Source organism: Setaria viridis, chromosome 8 (genome assembly GCF_005286985.2).
Source record: "Setaria viridis chromosome 8, Setaria_viridis_v4.0, whole genome shotgun sequence".
Lineage (NCBI taxonomy): Eukaryota > Viridiplantae > Streptophyta > Magnoliopsida > Poales > Poaceae > Setaria > Setaria viridis.
Genome location: NC_048270.2, coordinates 1,682,175 through 1,702,321, shown reverse-complemented (window position 1 = coordinate 1,702,321; position 20,147 = coordinate 1,682,175). Strand labels below are relative to the sequence as shown.

Genomic DNA, 20,147 nt, shown 5'->3' with positions numbered 1-20,147 from the left:
AGATTGCGTACGACTTTCGTCACATTCTTATGCTATTCGACATATTTGGCTTAAATTTCACTTCATCGAACTCTCTATTTAGACTAGAATCACGCGCGCCCTTGCAGCGCTAAATAGCCCTCTAGCTAGATCTGAGTTGTTGGGTATAAAGAATTATATATGTAATATCAAATATATATATATATATATATATATATATATATATATATATAGAATCAGATTGGAGAGCGTTGATATATTGAAAAAGTGTAAGAATTTTAGCTTGCAAATTGATTCCAAACTGATTTCTTACTGCAGTTTCAAAATTTGATGTGTGAAAATATGCTTGGCTGAATATAACTTACCATCTTGCCAGTTGGGTTGATGATTGTCATTCATATCGTTTCTATCTATGGTGCTGGTGGGTGCAAGTAATATTAGGCAATTAAATATGCTCGGCGATACTTTTCTTGTTGGTGGATTTGTTTTTTTGAGTTAGCGTTGATGATTCACGCATTCAAGGACTGTTTTTATCAAACTGATCCGATGGTGTAAATGGATGCGTGTTAATGCAATGGCCTTCATGCTAATTATTCAGTATATTGTTTGTTTAGAAGGAAAAACATCCTAAAATTGTTTTTTACCGGATTTTGTATTTCAATTTGAGACCGAAATTTGATACAGAACATGACGCGTTGATAATATGGCAAGGTAACAGATCCAATGCAATGAAGATTGCTGAAATTTCCATCTTTCGTACAAGTTTGCCAAATTATGAAATTGTTTAAAGTATCCAAATAAAATTAAAAAGAAGAGAAAGAATATTGCATATTTGTGCATTTTCCATATGAACAAAGTGACAAGTGAGCATTGACTTTCTCCCTAACTTTTCCCCTCTATGTGCATTATCGTTTGACAAAGCCTCCTCTCTTGGCAGAAGTAGGCAGTAGCAGTGCAAGTTGCTGCATGAGTTGCTGTGCCACTTGCCATACGGACTATTGGTGAAGAGTCTAGAACAACAGATTTTTATTTACAATTGTGCCTGAGGAGGCTGATGTTTTACTGTCCATTGTCCATTTTCAATCAGACAGTGAATTTTTTTTTTTGGCGTGGCTCAATGACTGATCGCTGCTACAACCAGGTTTCAGTCAGTAAAGATTTCTTTTTAGCTCGTGTGATTTGGGCTTAACCTGGGCCATTGGCCCAAAACCTAGTAACACTGAAAAATACCAAAAATCATGAGCCTCTGATCAATGATGTATGATGCATTGGGCAAGCTCGGCCCTGAATTTCCCCAACACACAATCCTGAACTGGGCCCATGCTTGGAAAGTTTGTTTTGGGGTTTTAAGTCCAAACCCGAGAATAATTGCAAATAAATTTGATTATATGGTGGGAAAAATATGCATATACACGTGTATAATGTTATTCTATTAAACGACTACCATATACGCATATACACGTTGCATATTCAATCATACAATCCAAATGCTTCTACAATCTATATACTCCAAGAAAAGGTGACATGACAGAGCCAATCCATAAGCTTCCATTCCTTTCTCCCACCTCGCTGACTGACTTGAAAACCTTTTGAATAGCACCGTGAACACTAACCGTCTCTATTGTTTTCCCATCCTCGCTCAACCTCAACGCTATAACCTGACGGCCAAGCTGATTCAAGAGCCAGGAGGCACGCTGGACATGGCGCATCGGCAACTTCAGTATCAATCTCCTTACCCAAGGGTAAGAAATCGACCACTCGGCGATCTTCCCTCTCTTGGCATGGAGACCAACCCAGAACCCTCCTCTGGGGCTCATCTTGATGTTATCCGGAAACCAAGGTAGCTGCGCAACTTCTTCTAGGGTCGAAGCTTTTGGTGTCTTGATCCAGTACCTTAGAATCTTGCCGGTTGTGGTTTCTACTAGGAGCAAGTATGTGCCATCTTTGCTCATTGCCAAGCCATTGGCGAAAGATAAACCATCAACCAAGACTTCCACTTGATTGCTCTTTGGGTCATATTTTAACAATCTACCAGTATTGTCACCCGATATAACAATGTTCAAAAACTCCCTGCAGATGAATTTCAGTAAACATGGTCAATGGACACCTCAGATCATCAAACTGAGGTGAAAAGGAAACAGTAAGCACATAAATTTAAAGTTCCAAGATGATGCATTCACCTTCTCTGAAACCTTGTACTGGTCTCGGTGAAGTAGATGGCTCCGGTTTCGTAGTCGATCTCGATGCCGTTGGCGAAGCTGAACGGGCGGCTCCCTTGCCACTCCGGCACCAGCGGCCTGGACACGTGATCATCCGGCCCGACCACTCTCAGCCCATGGTACGCGTCCGCGACGTACAGCTCCCCCGTCTCGTTGTTGAACTTGAGGCCCAGTGGGCGCCCACACTCGTGCTCCCGGCCCGGGTCCTGAGAGCCTCTGCAACTGTCCAACCTGCACTTGTTAATTACAGACATCAATGAGCTGCGGTGCTTTGCCTAGAATGAATAATCGACTACTACTGCACACTGTTTACTGCATCTCAATCATCAATCAGCTCTCTGTTTACATCATTAAACTGCTCAAAGAAGAAGGATGTTTTTCTTATTTCGTCCACGTAAAAAATAAGACCTTTTCACCATGTTTGCTCTCAAAGGATATCTATCATAGCTACATAAACAACAGTGTGATATAGCATTTCGAAACATACTTTTATGTACTAATACATAGTATAATTTGACCAGGGGTTGGTCATAAAAGTTTGAATTCTCGAAAAAATATATGATTTGTATTTTTTTTATCAATAGAGTATTAGGCAAATTAAAGTTAAAAATAAAGTGAACCGGAAGCTAAATTCTACAAGGCTTGGCCACTTTCACCTCTTCTTAACAGAAGAAAGTAGCTCGAATACAGCTAACAGCTTAGGACCCTTAACTCCAAATTGCAAAATCACTTAACCTTATTAATTGCATACCAGTGAGGTGGGTGACCGGAGAGAAAAAATATTGGCATGGTGTACTCTGTCCAAGACATGGTGTCCGATGGAGTCATACGATGAGTTCTTCAGTCATTTTCAGCAGGGAAGATGGCACGATCAGTGTTTTATGCACCATTAATTTGACGCCCCAACCATAATCATAGCTTTGAATATTTGAGTTTGCATTGCTGGGAGCGCAACAGAGAGCTACCATGATGGATGGAGATTGGCATAAAAGGTTGGAGTATTATCTTGCTCATTATCTGTGCTTGGAATTAGACCATTACTTCATTATCAGCAAAAGAGAGATACTGAAAACTTATAGCATCAGAGGCTATCTGGTTTCTCAGGTTTGGTTGACAATTTTCGGCTTAGGATCCTTCACTCCAAGTCTGGGAAACCCTGAACCTGCCCAACTGAATGGCATCCTACTGCCAGGGGCAAAAGAAGAAGAAGAAGAAAAGAGTACTGTATGTTGTTGTGCCCCTGGGAATGATGTCAAAATCGAGTCATTTATGCCCAGAACCTTTCAATCAGTTTCCACGGAGAGGATGTCGAGATCATGCCAGTTTCAGCGTTACTTATACGGCCCAACCGTTAGCTTTGAACTGCACATCGCAAGAGCTACCATGTATACGATACCAGAGATGAACACAGAGGGAGGGCTAGTAGCCTTGCATGGATAAAGATGAGCACACTTACAGCTCCGGCGCCGAGCAGGAGTGCTCCACCCACCGCCGCTCCTCCGCCAGCCACCTGAGGACCCGCCCGTCCGACACGCTCGTGTACGGCCCCTCGCCGGTCTTGTCGAAGACGATGCTCTCCGGCCCCGCGGCGCCGTCGAGCGGGACCAGCTCGACGTCACCGTTCCCTATCTCGAGCCGCCTGACGTCGCTGAGCGAGTCGAGCGACAGGAAGGCCGCGGCCGCGACGAGCACCACCACCTCCGCGCGCATCGCCGCCAGAGACGGAGACGAAGAAGAAGCAGGGAGGCAGCAGAATAAATTGTGCACTGTGCAACGACGCAGGCTGGTGCAGATTTGCTTTAGGTGAGCTACTACCAGCGTGGCATTGCTTGACCTGACGAGCTAGGGCTCTGACCTCTGAGCTATATGTAAGCAGAGGATGGAGCATGGGGCGTGGCCTGATGTGGAGCAGCCACTGGCACGACGTTAATGCGCGTGGCTCTCTGCCATCCGATCCGATCCACGGTAATCGCTGGGAGGGAGACGGGTGTCCCGCCTGACGGTCCTACTGAATTCGTACGTCAGTACATGTTCTGTTGCTGTCTCACCGTTGCAACTGCTAATTTCCTCTGATGTTTTAACTCGTCACTTGAAACGCTGTACCTGCGTGTGTCCACCACCATGCTGCATTTTCATGTGGGTACTGTACTATATGGTTGGGGGCTGCCGACGTGACCGTGCATCGAGACAAGAGGAGATAGGATTGCAGTGTTTGGTTGCATGCCCTCATCGGTGCGATGACAGGCGCCACTTATTATCTTGGCGATTACACGATTTGATGAGACAAAGACCAGAGCGAGAGCAGCTTTTTGCACAATGGATGTCGCACCACCCAACCTGACATTAATTCCAATCTTTTCTAAAGCGCAACTGTACTAGCATCTGAATTGCGTCATGGAAGGTCGTTCAACAGAGAGCGGGTTGGAAGAAAACTGATGGATTGCAGGCGAAAGATGGACTTACAGTTCCGGCGCGCAGGAGGACGAGTGCTCGACCCAGCGGCGCTCGGCCGGGAGCCACCTGAGGACCCGCCCGTCCGACACGCCCGTGTACGGGCCGTCGCCGGTGGCGTCGTGGAACGCCACGCTCTCGGGCCCCGTGGCGCCGCCGTCCAACGGGATCAGCTCCAAGCCGCCGCCACCACGTATCTCTAGCACCGGCACGCCGTCGTCGCGCCGCGAGTCGTCGAGGGACGATAGGAACGCCGCCGCGACGGCGGCCGCGAGGACCACGAGCCCGATCGTCGTCTTCATGGGTCGGTCGATGAGGGCTAAGGTTTTGGAGAGGAAAACATGGAGCGGAACAGACCCGGCAGTGCTCCTATCCCACGCAGCTACGCTACGACGACGTCGTGCTCGTCTCAACATCAGTTTCGTGTCGATTTGGAGGGTGCGACGAACGGTGGTGCCGTGCTGCCGTCACCGAGAAGGAAACGGACAAAGCGATCCGATGGGCTGGTGACAGCGCAGCAGCACCAAACAGACAGAAGAGGGCCTGCTTCTGCTGTTTTTTTTTTCTTGAAACTGAAAACATCGGCCCACTCGCGTCCGTCGCAGCAGGTTTTGATGGGCCGGTCTTCAGCTGCTAATTAGCCCGTGAATAACCTCCATTTCGGCCTGCTTGTTGGGACAGGCCCGTACGGGCTCCAGTCGAGTTTGGGCCCAGGTCCCTTGTCGCCCATACTCATCTGCAAGTTTTAACCGGGCCATCCACGGGAGGAAGGGCGTGCGCAACGCAAGCTGAACGAACGGTGCGCCGTCAGCACCAGTCAGGAGGAAACGCAACTACAGCAGCTCTATCCCTGCACAAAGCACAACGTCCAAGCATCACGAATGCCGTAGCCTGTACTAGGTGTGAGCACGTGTGACTTTCCACATGTTGAGCCAAGCTGATTTTCACTTTTCTTTTCTTTATTCTCTCTCTCTCTCTCTCTCTCTCTCTCTCTCTCTACAGATTGTATTTTTCTCTCTCTCAGTTTCATGTGCCATTCACCATGCATGCATGCTTCTCCGCTGCTTGCTTCAGCCAACGGCGCCGCCATTGTTGCCATTGGTCATTGGACGCCCATCAGTTCTGAAGCTCTCGACTGATGAACCATGATCCCAGCATCAGCTATTGTGCTTGAACTGATGATCACTAGCATTAGCCATTAGCTCACAACAAGCCACGAAACTCGCAACGCAATTTATCACGTGTAGCTACAAAAAGCTGACTGCAATTTTACCACGTTCCTGATATAGTTTTTGAAAAAATAATCCTGGATCTAGTTCGTTTTATTTTTTTCCCTTTTTGAAGATTTATTCGGGAAAGTAATTTATTTTATATATTTTCCTTGTTTCAAGCTAGCTACATTATTCAGCAGCCTCAAACCTGCTTAAAGGTAGCATGGCCTCTCTTCCGTTCTTGAGTTCAACAATTAGGTAGCGTTTTTATTTTATTTTTCTCTACCGTTTGCTGACATCAAAGGGATCGGACGGGGTACGTGGTGTGTACTGTCCCCTCGTGCAGACGCTGCGGAGGTGACTGAGCGGCGGGGCAGATGGATCGGTGACTGCTGACTGCTGACACAAAAGGGGCAGAGAGAGAGAAAAAAGAGAAAAAAAAAAGAGAAAAGTCTCACCAAATGACCAAAGCATGGGGCAAGCTGCTCTACTCTACCTGATGTAGCAAGGAAAAGTCATGGCCTGTCTTGATGTGACACCTCCTCCTGCCCGGCCTGCCTGCAGGTAGCAGCAGCAGCAGCAGCTACGTACCAGGCTACCAGCAGCCCAGGCTGCCTCTGCCTGCAGCTGCGACCTCAGCTCTGCTCCGAATTATTTGGTTCGTTAATCGGGCAGAGCTGCGAGTTTAGCAGCTTTACTGGACTGCAGGAGTCCATGCCCATCATCATGAGCGTGCATCTCAATAATTCCCCCCCCCCCCCCCCCCCCCCCCCCCCCTCACTTTTGCTAAACTGTAGATTGTTTTGTCATTTATAGATTCATATATTTTGTTATGCATTCTAGATACATAGTAAGAATTATAAATGTATAAATAATAAAATGACCTATGATTTAGGATGACAGAATGATATCATTTGGTAAGATAAGATAGATAGATATGAATTTATTACTTCTTTGAAATTGACATTCGCTCTTTTTTAATTACTTTGGACAATTGATTTTGCAAGTAGTGAACCTGCAACATTCTGACCAAGGCCTACCAGCGGGGTGGGGTGGTGGGGGGGGGGGGGGGGGGATTCCTCATATACTGTACACCGTACAACAAGGAAGACATGTTTTAATCTGTTGTTTTTATGCATCAGAGATGAGGGTACCAGCAAGTTGAAGCAATCGCTGGCCGATACATGAGAGTCTGTATGCCTGCTGCAGAAGCATGATCTGCATGCCTATATGCATGGTCCGATTGTGCACTACACACACTCCCATTTCCATGAACCTTTGACGCACGCTTGCATGTGTTTTTTTGGTGTTCTTGCATTTGCTAGGTTCCTGGCCCATTCATGCATGGATAGGTCAAAACAGCAGGGCGAGCAGGGTTCAAAATATACGCCAAAAGAGCTGGATAACTGTTCCACCATGCATGGAATTGAACACGCAAGCGTGTTACTTTTATTCCCCTTCTTCCTTTGCCATGCGCCCATGCCTCAACAAAAGAGGCATCCGTGCCATACGCTCCTGTTCTGCAAAGTCCACACATGCACTCGTAATAAGGAAAGAGATGATGGGAGCAACTGGGTTTTGGTATGGGATGGGATGGTAGCACTGTTGGGTGCCTGTGCCTCCATCAGCTAGTCCATCCCCTTCACTTCACTCGTCGTCGCCATGCAACTGACTGACTGCGTGGTGCACCTGACCTGGAGACACAGGCAGAGCAGGGAGCTGCATGGAAGTAGTAAAATATCATCGATCGATCCATATGACATAATGATCAGAGACAGGCCGGAAGGAGGAGCTAGCGCCATTGAATTTGATGGGACGTTGGATCACTGTAAAGATTCTCTCGGCAAGCATGGAGACAGCATGTGCGTACGCGCAGGTGCTGCATGCTATAAAAAAACCTGCCGCAACCGGCAAACGAATCGAAACGAAAGGGAAAAAGATGCGCACGCTTGCTCGATCGCAACTGAACGCACACATGCATCGTCGCTGCTTCTGAAAACAAGCTTTCCATGCCACAACGGATTACTAATCTCGGTTCAGCACCTGGTCCTCTGGCCATACAGATGATGCCCATACGACATCGATCTACAAGTGGTACCAACATTATTGAAGCAGGGACAAAAGAAGAAGATGCCATCACCTCACTGGATTTGCTTGCCCACTACACATGCACATTACAAGATTTGTGATCATCCATGCTCTTGCCGCTAATTATAACTCCACAAAAGCGTAATGTGCAAAACTGTACATGAAATGAAGAGGTTAGCTAGCTGTCGGGTCATCATGAATCGATAGAAGAAATGCATATGCAGCAGAGAACACATAACACACATGCAGCTTTGGCCAATGATATCAATCGATGACGGTGGAGAAGGCGACGACGCAGGCAATAGAGAGGACTGCGAGAACAGTAGAATCCCCAAGCGCAGGAACAGTCGCTGAGGAACCCACACCCACGCCCTGCCGGCAGGGGGCGGAGACCAAGCTTTCATTGTGAGATGTTTTCAACAGTCTCGCGTGGGGCTCGCGCGTACAGGGGCGGCCTTCTTAGCCACAGTCCGTGCCACAGCGAGCTAGCTAGCAATCCAGCTGACGAGCTGCATATGTGCTAGTCATATGCATGCATATGGTTCGTTCTCAACCCCGTACTGCTGGTTGGGACGGTGTGATGTGAGTCACAGCTACGGCCGCTCTGCATTGTCATGCTGGCCGGTGGCCACGCTTGCCGGCCGATGATCCCATCGTCGGAATCTACTGCAGTAACACACTGCAGAGATGGAGGAAGGGATCGGAGCTTGGCGCCAATATTTGGTACTGCCATAAGAATGTAGAGAAAACTGTGGTGCGTACATATCCATGATTATTTAGTGAGGGCATGCATACTCACGGCAGTACAGTCTTGTTGGAGTTATTTGGACTCCTACAGTCACAACTTTTTCCTAGCACGCATGCTTTTTTTTTAGTATAAGACAAGCTTTATTAATCTTGTACAATGATGCATGCCCTCTATCTTACACATATAGCTCTTGATCACCTAGCATCTGAAATATGAATCAATAACGGCAACACGGCATCAGCATATATAAAGTAAGATGGAATGCCCAGCATATATGCCAGATGAAATAAGGTAATAAGTAGCTCGTATAAAGGTACAAATGAAGCCGTCTATCTCGTATACATAAAGGGACAAATGAAGCCTTATACATGTAAAAAGGTTTCTAGTGCATGTGATGGGTGGTACAGGTCCTGAGTGGTGACATAATTGTATGAGTGTACTTGTACTGAATACTAGTCATCTACAGAACTATATGTGGCATTTATATCATCTACAGATCATTTGATAGACAAGTTGCAACCACAGGAAATATGGATTGTGCATTTAATTTATACTATTGGGGATAAGACATTACCGTGAATTTTTAAGTGTGACTAGATTTAACTAATAAGTAGTATAGCTAGATTTTTACATGCGGGGATATGTAGTGCTTCTGTAGTTTTATATCGGTATATGTATTGATAAACTCCTTAATTGCCTATTCCATTTTCATCCAAAGAGCTAGTACATGCAAAGATAAAAAACAATAACATTGAATCAAAATCTTCATGATGCATTTCTACTATATACACCTATAGTCATGAATAAATTATTTTACCATTGACATATGTTTTCAAGAAATAAACATGACCACCACAACTAAACTAAATAATAGAATATTAAATACATGATGAATAACTAAATTGTCAAATTTATCTGACCTCCACTACATAATTTTTCCTATTGTAATACTAGTTGTAAATACATTTTGGACAAACTCGGACATCATGGGGCTTCCTGCACCTTTCATTTAATCTATTGGGGGCATATCTATTATTATATATATATGTGGGTATATGATTTCAGTCTACTGTACTACATTCTTTGACTATGTATCTAATAGTAGGATGCTGAAATTCCATGTGAGATTAACTCATACACAATTAACAAATGAAGTCATCATAATTTCAAAAATTATTTCATGAATCCCTTTTTTTATCATCACGCTAGTAACAATGGAGACATCCTATAAAAAAATCACAAATACGGTCTTCTGACATACTATCATTATAATGAAACTCATGATCAGAGTCAATATAAGACAAAATTATATTTAAACATCATATATTTGGGACTGGACGACTATGGGCGTGCATATTTTTTAAGTAAGAAGCATAATTTAGGAAATCACATAATCATCAATTAATCTCGATATAACTTTTAGCACTTGAATATATGCTATATCGTAGTTCAAGCTAGTGCAGGGTGCACCCCCACTACGGGAAAGCTAAAAATTGCTGAGTGTATTTTTTTTGCTGAGTGTTTTTTTTCGAGCACTCGGCAAACAAGCTCTTTGCCGAGTGCCAAGCCAAAAACAAAGAAAAAACACTCGGCAAATCAGGGCTTTGCCGAGTGTCCAAAAAAAAATACTCGGCAAACCACCCTCTTTGCCGAGTGTCAAAAAAAACACTCGGCAAAGAGGGGGTTCGCCGAGTGTTTTTTCCGACACTCGGCAAAAAAATAATTTTTTTCCTCTTTCCACCTTGAAATTTTTTCTACTCCCCACATACAACATGTGGTACTCAATGTTAAAGTTTAGTATATTTTTGAATTTGTTTGCTATATTTATTTAATTAATTGTATTTTAAGAAAATTTTTGGTATAATTCAAATTTGAACCGCAAGTGATTCAAATTATAGAATAAAATGAGTAGAAAAATGATATTCATGTTATTTGGCCCAATTTGAGACCTGACCTATGAAATGACAAGAAATTTCGAACATCGAACATCTTGTTCAGGAAACACGACCACGAACGTGTGGCAGTGGTATTTTTAAATTATAAAAAAACAAGCAAAGTCTGAAAATCATGAGATTTGTCATGATGTGATGATATCATACGTGGAGGCTGTGGAAAAAAATTGAGAATGTTTTGCACATTTCGTCACGTACGATGTTTACAAACCGAAGGATTTCAGAAGAATAATAGTAACGTTGAGAAGGATTGCATAAGATTTCGAGTCAAAATGACGGTCGAGTTTTGATTTGACTACAAAACTTTTTGTATAGTCAATAGAGAATATATATTATTTCATGTAAATTTTGACAATTTTTTGAAACTGTTAGATATTTTTTATTTTTTTTTAAAATAACTTTGTCGAGTGTCCTAGGTTAGACACTCGGCAAACAACCCTTCACCGAGTGTCACACCTAGGACACTCGGCGACCTTTTTTTTCCCCAACCGTCGAGGACTTAGTCCCCGCACCGCACCCGGCCCCCTGCATCTGCTTCATTCCTCCGCCAACCCCCACCCGTCCCCCACCTCTTCCTCTCTCCCCCACGCCGCCGCCCGCCGCCCGGCCCCCGGCACCCCCGGCGCCCGACGCCCGGCCCCCGCCCCCGCCCCCCGCCGCCGCCGCCGCCCGGCGCCCGGCCCCCGGCCCCGCCGCCCCCCCTTCTTCCCCTCCGGATCCGGCTTCTCCTTCCCCGGCTCCCTCCCCTCCGGCCGTATCCGCGCCCCCTTCTTCCCCTCCGGCGCGGATCTGGCGGCCCCCAGCTCTCTCCCCTCCAGATCTGGCGCGGATCCGGTGGCCCCCAGCTCTCTCCCCTCCGGATCTGGTGCGGATCCGGCAGCGGGTGAGGCGGCGTGGTGGCGGGCGGCAGCGGGCGAGGCGGCGTGGTGGCGGGAGGCAGCGGGCGTGGCGGCCGGTGGCGGCGTGGTGGCCATGGCCGGCGCCGGCGGCTGGCGGCTGTTTCTGTTTTTTTTTAATTTTTTTCCGAAATGTTTGCCGAGTGCGTTTTGACACTCGGCAAATCATTTGCCGAGTGCTCGATGTTCGACACTCGGCAACTCCACCGTTTGCCGTAGGAAAGTTCGCCGAGTGTCGTTTGCCGAGTGTAACACTCAGCGAACTCTTTGCCGAGAGTTTTTGGGCCTTTGCCGAGTGGCTCAGGCACTCGGCAAACTTCTTGTTTCCGGTAGTGCCCCACCGCGACACGCAAATTGTAGATAGTTTCTGGTAGTGCAATTAAAACATGATAGATAAAGAAGGTTTTTTCATACCTTTTTCGTGTGTGTATGATATCCCAAAAAAAACATAAATTGTAAGAGAGATGGTGAGCATGGTAGCCAATTGTTCTTTTCTCCCTCTCTTGTTTTAGGGTCTCTTTTCCTCTCTAGTTAAGGCAAAATTAATATTCAAACATTTCGTTGCTATTTTTGTAAAAGGGCTTTATGCAAATCCGTGTCTTGTGTAGCTATTGTCCCTTAATATATATGGAGAGGTCAAGCAATATTATTGGCAACTTCAATAAGTATGGTTCAATAGCTATGTGTACTACAAATTATGGATTTAGAAGGATTTTAAGGATTAACAGCCTCGAACCAACTAATTTCGTGAGGGAGGGAATTAAAAATTGCATAACCTTGATAATATGGAAAGTTTTACTGTAAAACTGAGCAGAATTGGCATAAGCAAGCAGGAAGAGTGGTGAATAACCAGTTAACCAATGATAGAATTTAGGAGAAAAGCAATCACTAAATAGTACTAGAAGTGCAAACCATTAATTCTCATGTTTGATTACCAGACGCATTTTGTCCATTGTTTGTGGCACTAATTAGTTGCTCCTTGTGAGCTGACTGGCAAAGCTCATGTTTTAACCGGGTTTTCGCTCGCCAAGACTCATGTTGGACATGTATTAATGATGTGCAGAACCATGCTAATTATTGAATTGCTATGAATTGATGTTGTGCAAAAAAAGCATGCATGCTAATTGAAATGCTTTGAATTGATGTTGTGCAGAACCATGCTAATTGCATTGCTAATATTAAAGCCTGTCCAAGGGAACACTTCAGTTAAAACAGGAGAAATTTATGAGCAACTCCTCCATGGGGCACAGTTGATAGATCTCAAAATAGTTGTATAGAATAAAGATTTGTGGACAAATTAGCTATATAACAGGAGAAATGTATGCACAATTCCTGTACCATTCAAATCCACGCTTAGATTCGTCTTGTCAATCCAGTGGCAAAAAGAAAAAAAAATGTCAGTCGCTCCCCAACCAATATAAATGATTCACATGAGGTTGCACCCCGCTTTCCTACCGTCCAAAGGCTTCTACAGTCTCCAAAAGCTGCACTGCATAAAGACATGTAAAAACACCAGCAGCTAAATCCTCCTCCATGCTGTACACTACTACTGGAGCTAGCTGTTTCGCAAAAAGGGGAAAAAACAACTACTGGAGCTGGCTATAGCAAGCTCTGGACTGGATGGAATGAACGAAGCCCCATTACAAGATTTTTCATCACAGTGGTGGAGAATTTGAACAAAGCAACAGTTGCTGCTCAATGGATCAATCATGCCGAGATCGAACAATCCACATCAAATACCATGAGATTCTTGCTCATATCTCCTAGTTAAACAGTAGCAAGCTAGCTACACAATCTCAAATAAAAATGCGCACACAAAAGATTCAAACAGAGCTTGAGAAAGATCCATGGATGGATATATAAAAAAGACAATGCTAGATAAGGATTACTTCTTATGGGAAGCCATTGGGGAAGTACAAGTTGGAGGGGCTCCCCCGGCCGCCGCTATTCCCTTTCCTCGCCTCGCCGGCGACCGCCGCTGCCATCTCCTGGCCCTGGTACATGAGCGTAGAGTTCATTGTCAGGCTCACCAAGCTGTCGTCGGCGTCGCTTCTCGGGAAGTTGCCGCCGTCGCTTCCCCCGGCCTCGCCGCCGGCGCCGGGCGCGCCGCCCTCGTCGCGCGTGGTCACCATCACCGCAGACTGCACGAGCTCGAGGCACAGCCTGAGCTTGTTGGGCTCGATGTGCGTGAGCCCCGGCACGGCACCCTTGAAGAGGAACTCGGAGGTGAGGCCGCGGAGCACGTCGAGCGGGGTGACGCCGTCGAGCGTCCTGGCGTTGGGGTCGGCGTGGTGGTCGAGGAGGACGGAGACCATGTCGGGTGAGACCATCTCCGCCGCCAGGTGCAGCGCCGTCTTCCCCGTCGGCCCGGCGCGGGAGTTGACATCCGCCGCGCCGAGCTCGAGCAGCGCCTTGACGACGTCGCGGTTGCAGTGCTGGACGGCGTAGTGGACGGCGAGTGCGTCGTCGAGGTCGAGGCCCTCGCCCATGACCATCAGCTTGACGAGCTCGATGTCGGCGGCGTCGAGGGCGCGCCGCATGCGGCGGATCTTGTGGTCGCGGTCGGCGGCGGAGGACGGCGCGTTGATGGGGAGGTAGTGGTGGGTGAGGAACGGGGAGCGCGGCGTGTTGGCGGCGGCGACGGGGGACTTGGCGCGGATCTCCTCAATCTTGGCGACCACATCGATGGGGAGGTGCTTGGCGAGGAGGTCGGCGGAGAGGCCGGAGCGCGCCACGAGGTGGGAGCAGGTGGCCCAGAGCTCCTGCATCTCGAACTTGCGCGACGCCATGAGCACCTTCATGACGTCGTCCACGGACGCCTCCTTTACCATGCTCTCCAGCTGCTTCTGCAATGCGCCAAAACTAATCACGGTTAGTACCAGATTCGATAATAATCAGACAGAATTTGCAGGCGATTAGCAGCATAAAATGAAGTGCCGAATGGATCAATCAGAATGTATGTACTGCATATATAGTTCTCATCGCAGCAATATGTGTGCAGCATGGAGCTTGACTGTACTTGCATCGGCATGGCAGTTGTACAGCAAGGTGTTTCGGAAATGATGCACGGCGTCGAGCTGTTGGAAGAAGCTGGATCGATCAAACCCTAATAACTATGCAAATTGCATTGCGATGAAATGCAGCGCGTGCAATGGGATGTGATGTGAGGAAGGGACAGCAGACATAAACAAGGGCGTGACAAGACCCTTCCTAGTAAAGATGAGTCAGAGGCCTCCATCCATGACAAGTGATGACAGGTGCAGTGCAGACGCGAAGCGGCAGAAAAGCAAGCGAGACTGTGAGAGACTAGAGACGACTCAGTCCCCTCCTGCAGCCCCTGCCAGGAGCCCAGGACACTCCCCCCTCTCAGATTCCACGCACGACGCGATAAAAAATCGATAAAATAATGCGAGAAGAGAAGAGAGAGCTCGATCGAGCACTGAAGCGAAAGGGATTCTGCCGATGATACTGGCGCAGGTTCAGAGGGCACAGTAGGCCATGAAGCAGAAAGGCAAAGTGGCAACCTAGGGATCTAGTCGAGCATGCATGCAGGGGCGATTCTCTGGCTCCGTCTTGAATGAATTGATGCCGCACGAAAAGATGCTCCAGCTTCAATCAATCATGGCGGGCAGGGCTAAGCGAGCGACGCTTAATCGATGGCGCCGAGGTGTGGATCGATTAGCTGCAGATCCCGAGACGAAATCCCCACCTGTACCAGGAGCGCGAGCTGCTCGACGCCGAAGGAGCGCGCGGCGGCGAGGGTGTCGAGGGCGAGGTCGACGGCGGCGCCGCATCGGGTGTGCCAGCATCCCCTGGCGCCGCACCCGGGGAGCGGCCCGCTCTTGGGCGCCGCGACGGACGCCTGGCCGCTGTAGAGGAACTGCAGCACGAGGACGAGCACCTCGTAGCGGATGGAGCTGACGGGGATGACGAGCTCCGGCGCGGCCCCCGCGGCGCGGGCGCCGGGGGAGCCGAGTGCCGGCGGCGGCGGGGGCGGCTGGTGGTTGGGGTCGAGGCCGCAGAAGAGCTTGCGGAAGAAGAGGCTGCGGGCGGCGAGGACGCAGCGGTGGGCGTGGACGAGGCGGCCCTCGACGCTGAAGGCGACGTCGCTGAAGGCCTGCCCGTTGATGAGCAGGTTGAGGTAGTCGAGCGAGAGGGACTTGAGCGAGTCCTCCGAGCTCATGATCTCATGTGCAGGCCCTTGGCTGCTGGGAGGGAGGTAAAGGCGAGCCGCCGGCCCGGCTTTCTCTGGAGAGATAAGGCGCGGATTTTGGAGAGATTTGTTGGGAGGGGAAAGCAAGCAGGATGGCAAGAAAGGAGGCCGGGCAACTGTGGAGGGAGGAAGACGATGGAAAAGCTAGCTAGGGAGGGGAGGGTGGAGAGGCGTGCGCTCACTGCTATCAGCCTCGGTCCCCTTCGCGCTACAGGGAGGAACGCTGTGGCGTTGTGGTTCGTGGGTGGGGACGCCGCTCTACAGTCTTTGTCTACAGTGCCATTGATGTGTGCACTCTGCGCGCACAATGACACAGGCAATGGTGGCGAGGGATCGGAGGGGGGCAAGGCGGCAGCCATCGGGTTAAAGCTGAGCTTGTGATTGGTCGAGATCTTATTAGGCATGGCTGGACTGGATCAACCTTGGTCAAAAGGTGGGAGACGCAAGTAGAAATGCTACTGTGTTTGGTTATGGACAGTGAAAACCATATGGACCATCCAACCAAGAATAATATTGTGCCGTACAATATGCAACGTTGATAAATGAAAATATAATGTGACTATATTTTGTATTGGAGATAATTTTCTGAATATTGGGAGTAATATTTTGGACCAAATTAAAGACTTGTTATTAGACCATTTTACGTTTACAATATATTTATTATTTTACAAGAGCACCTTTAATTTGATATTGCATATTTAGCGAATGTTCGTGTTTTATTTAATACCATCTCAATTTTTCTCTTTCTCTTTCTATCCCACAAAGAGATTGCACCTTTTTCTCTCACGCCTCTCATGATCACTCAATGCCGCCAATGTGCTACATGCTCCTCATCTCCTCCCTCGTCCTTCCCGACCACCCATTACACATCTCTGCTTCAACTAGAACCTAGGCTTACTGTTCAGTGGTGCACCACTACTTCGCTACATATATAGTGGACACCTAAAAAAAATAAATTGTATTGTCTGTATTCATAAAATATCAAACCACTTCAAAATGTTAACTCAACAAGTTTGTAGAAGAATAATTGAGTCAACATACAATGCTGAATCAACATTTCTTATAAAATAATTGTGAACCAACAAATCTTGTATAAAAAAAAGTTATTGGCTCACTAAAAATGTTGAGTCAAACTATTTACGAAAAACGTCGAACCAATGGGAAAATGTTGACTCAACAAATTCATTAAGTAAAAAATGTTGAGTCGACAAAATAAGAAGGAAAATCCAAGATGTGGGGAGTAGGAGCCGCCCCAAAAAGGTAAGAGGTTAGAGAAATTGGCGGGAAAAAAAAAAGAAATTGGCCATTACTTTGCCAAGTAGCGGTGCACGTGCACACAAAAATAGCGAAATGCCTAGAATCCCACATGGATGTACACGGGCAACTATTTTGTACATTATTCAAATGTTCCTGCATGTCACCACAGCCTTTTTCTCTTTTATTTCTTTATGGAAAAAAATACCATAATCAGCAGTGTCGACATGCATAAATGGTAATGGGCTGGATCACTGAGACTTTTTGCATGGCCACTGTTTTGGGCCGGATTAACCTCGTGTTGGGCCCCCACGCCTCCATTTCGGGATTACCAAGCTGTGAAAACCCGGACCAGTGCAGTATATAATCCAGGAAATTTACCTAGCATGGCGGCTATGGAAAACATTTTGCCCTCCATGGTCCTAGGAGGATGACTACAAAGTAAGTTTGTCCGTTGCTTCCTAGTGGATACGAACACCCCATGACGGAAATGTCCTCATATCCGGTGGCAACAAAAGTGGATATTCCAGTCCAAAGCAGCATTGCTCCAACGAGATTGGTTTGTCAGCACCTGGCCCCTAGTTGTCTCAGATGCATATGAGCCCCAGCCTGTTTTTTTACATCCAAATCCCCATCATTAGCAGTAAAAGAAACCCTGTCTTTTCTCACCAAATCCGCCATTGTTGCTTACATGGCAAGCATCTTCTTGTATAAATGCTTCAAGGCCATCAGCTTGTAAGGCCTGCTCCTAGTCAGAATACTGGAGCTGTAGTGTGCAGGTGACCTTACCTTACACTGTCAGTCTGTCAGAACAGACCATGCGTCCTCCTCCTGCTGAGAACGGCCCGGACAGGCGCCTCGCGCATCTGGGCCGGGCCCTATGCGAGTGCGCGGCCGACGTAGAGGCCGGGTCCATGGAGAAAGCAGCCCGCTGGCTCTCGCGGGCCACGGGCCTCGCCGCCGCCACGGGCGGCGGCCCGCTGCCGCGCCTGGCCGTGCCCGTCGCCGACTGCCTGGCGCGTCGCCTGATCCGCCCCATGGTCCCGGCCGTCGCCGACGCGCTCATCGATCCCTCCGACCACCTCGACCGCCGCTGCGTGAGGGCCGCCCGCCGCAGCTTCTTCGAGCTCAGCCCGTTCCCCAAGGCCGCCGTCGCCGTCGCCAACCGAGTCATCCTCGAGGCCATGGAGAACGAAAAGGTTGTTCTCTGGCTTGCGTGCTAGTCGTCCACCTTAAGTCCTGAACTGCGCTAATAAAAATAACTGTGCTAAACCCTAGCAAAACTAGGAATTACTGGCAATACGAACCAGTGACACTATCAGTTTTACCGTAAAGAATTGTGCTACTTGTAACAGTAACAAAATTAGTTTCACCTTTACCATGAACAGAACGTCCACGTCATCGACTTCGCTGGGCCTGCCGCGCAGCCATGCCAGTGGATCCAACTCTTGCGCGTCTTCCGCAGCCTGCCGGAGGGCGCGCCGCACCTGCGCCTCACCATCGTGCACGACGACGAGGAGTTCCTCGCCAAGGTATCAGAGTCGCTCGTCGATGAAGCGGACCGACTCGACGTGCCACTCCAGGTCCACTGCGTCGCTGGCCAGATCGAGACGCTGGACTTCAGCGACCTGCACGGCGTCCTCGGACTGAAATCAGGCGAGGCGCGCGCGATCGTCTGCACCCTACGGCTGCACCGCCTCCTCGCCGCCGCCGATGAAGCCGCGAGCAGCTTCAGCGCCGGGCACCGCTCCAACCAGACGGCAAGCGTCGCGCGGCTGCAGCAGATGGCGTCCAACTCGTGCCCGCTGAGCATCGGCGGCGGCGCCGCATGCGAGGAGGAGGAGGAGGACCCTTATTACCGCAGCCCCGCAACGCCGCTGGGCTTCGTCTCGCCGCCGCTGACCACCCCTCCGTTCCAGATGCCGCCGGCGCTGGCGGGCTTCCTATCCGCGGCGCGCGCCACGGTGTCGCCCAAGATCGTGGTGCTCGCCGAGCAGGAGGCCAGCCACAACGGCGTCTCCTTCCGGAAGCGCTTCGCCGAGGCGCTCCACCACTACGCCGCGGTCTACGACAGCCTGGACGCGGCGGCGGCGGCGTACCGGAGGCCGCCCGCCGAGCGGGCGGAGGTGGAGCGCGCGGTGCTGAGCGAGGAGATCAGGGACCTGCTCCTGCGGGACGGTGCCCGCCGGCGCGAGCGGCACGACCGGCTGCACCAGTGGGCTCTGCGCATGGAGGTCGCCGGGTTCCGCGGCGTGCCCCTGAGCTACATCGCGTTGAGGCAGGGGGACGACGTGCTGAGGAGGTGCGGGGTGGGAGGCTGTGAGAGCAGAGAGCACGGGGGGTGCCTGCTGCTGTGCTGGAAGTCGTGGCCTCTCTACTCGGTCTCGGCGTGGCGGCCGGACAGAGGAGCAGCTTATGGAATTGGTTGTGATTACCTGTCACTGTCAGCACCGCCCGGTCCTGTACATAGCTTTTGAGGAGTTTGGGTCTAGTTCCCAATTTGGGAGATTCTGCCATAAGTGCGCAACTGTAGCATTTCGTTTGTATTTGTGAATTATTGTCCAAACATTGACTAATTAGGCTCAAAAGATTCGTCTCGCAAAGTACAACAAAACTGTGCAATTAGTTTTTGATTTCGTCTACATTTAGTACTCTATGCATGTACCGCAAGTTTGATACGCCGAAGAATCTTCTTTTTGCATAGTGCCAAGGTTGGGATTTTGGAAGAAACTAAACAGGCCCTTGATGTGCTAAAGGTAGAATTTTGGAACTCATCATGGCCCGAATTTATATAAGCTAGCTTGGCGCAAACATCGAAATGTTTATGAGGATGATATCAATCATAAGTGGACAGGGGGTTACGAGGGGTTATGGAGGATGGCACGGTGGAAGAGATGACAGAATTCGTTCTCTTGTAGGATCTAGTGCAAGATATCCAATTTTCAGATCAACCGGATGAGATATCTTGGAGATGGACAACAACCAGGGAATATAGTTCCAAGTTAGCCTATATAATTCAGTTCAGTGGATCTTTCTCCAGCTTTGAACCTCAGTCTATCTGGAAAGCACAAATGGAAGGAAAGCACAAGTTCTTCGCATGGCTACTTGTCCAGAGTAAAGTCCTAACAGCAGTTAA

At 48.6% G+C, this 20,147-nt stretch overlaps 3 protein-coding genes across 5 annotated transcripts; 1 reads left to right on the top strand and 2 right to left on the bottom strand.

Moving 5' to 3' along the window:
* Positions 1 to 1,344: 1,344 nt before the first annotated feature.
* On the bottom strand, positions 1,345 to 5,019 carry LOC117866312 (protein STRICTOSIDINE SYNTHASE-LIKE 10). Of its 3 annotated transcripts, none has more exons than XM_034750498.2 (3): positions 4,662 to 5,019; positions 2,160 to 2,429; positions 1,345 to 2,049 (listed from the first exon to the last, which is right to left on the bottom strand). In XM_034750498.2, exons 1-3 carry the CDS (start codon positions 4,949 to 4,951, stop codon positions 1,473 to 1,475), a joined length of 1,137 nt encoding a protein of 378 aa, XP_034606389.1. In that variant the 5' UTR covers positions 4,952 to 5,019; the 3' UTR covers positions 1,345 to 1,472. The 3 variants fall into 3 exon arrangements, with proteins under 3 accessions (XP_034606389.1, XP_034606390.1, XP_034606391.1); XM_034750499.2 differs by lacking the exon at positions 4,662 to 5,019 and adding an exon at positions 3,655 to 4,552; XM_034750500.1 differs by lacking the exon at positions 4,662 to 5,019 and adding an exon at positions 2,950 to 3,624.
* An 8,213-nt stretch (positions 5,020 to 13,232) lies between these two features.
* LOC117866365 (BTB/POZ domain and ankyrin repeat-containing protein NH5.1) lies at positions 13,233 to 16,086 on the bottom strand. The gene is made up of 2 exons (XM_034750565.2): positions 15,254 to 16,086; positions 13,233 to 14,390 (listed from the first exon to the last, which is right to left on the bottom strand). Exons 1-2 carry the CDS (start codon positions 15,725 to 15,727, stop codon positions 13,437 to 13,439), a joined length of 1,428 nt encoding a protein of 475 aa, XP_034606456.1. The 5' UTR covers positions 15,728 to 16,086; the 3' UTR covers positions 13,233 to 13,436.
* Positions 16,087 to 17,829: 1,743 nt separating this feature from the next.
* Positions 17,830 to 19,488, top strand: LOC117833228 (scarecrow-like protein 3). The gene is made up of 2 exons (XM_034712658.1): positions 17,830 to 18,210; positions 18,400 to 19,488. The coding sequence occupies exons 1-2, from the start codon at positions 17,830 to 17,832 to the stop codon at positions 19,486 to 19,488; spliced, it is 1,470 nt and encodes a 489-aa protein (XP_034568549.1).
* Positions 19,489 to 20,147: the final 659 nt, after the last annotated feature.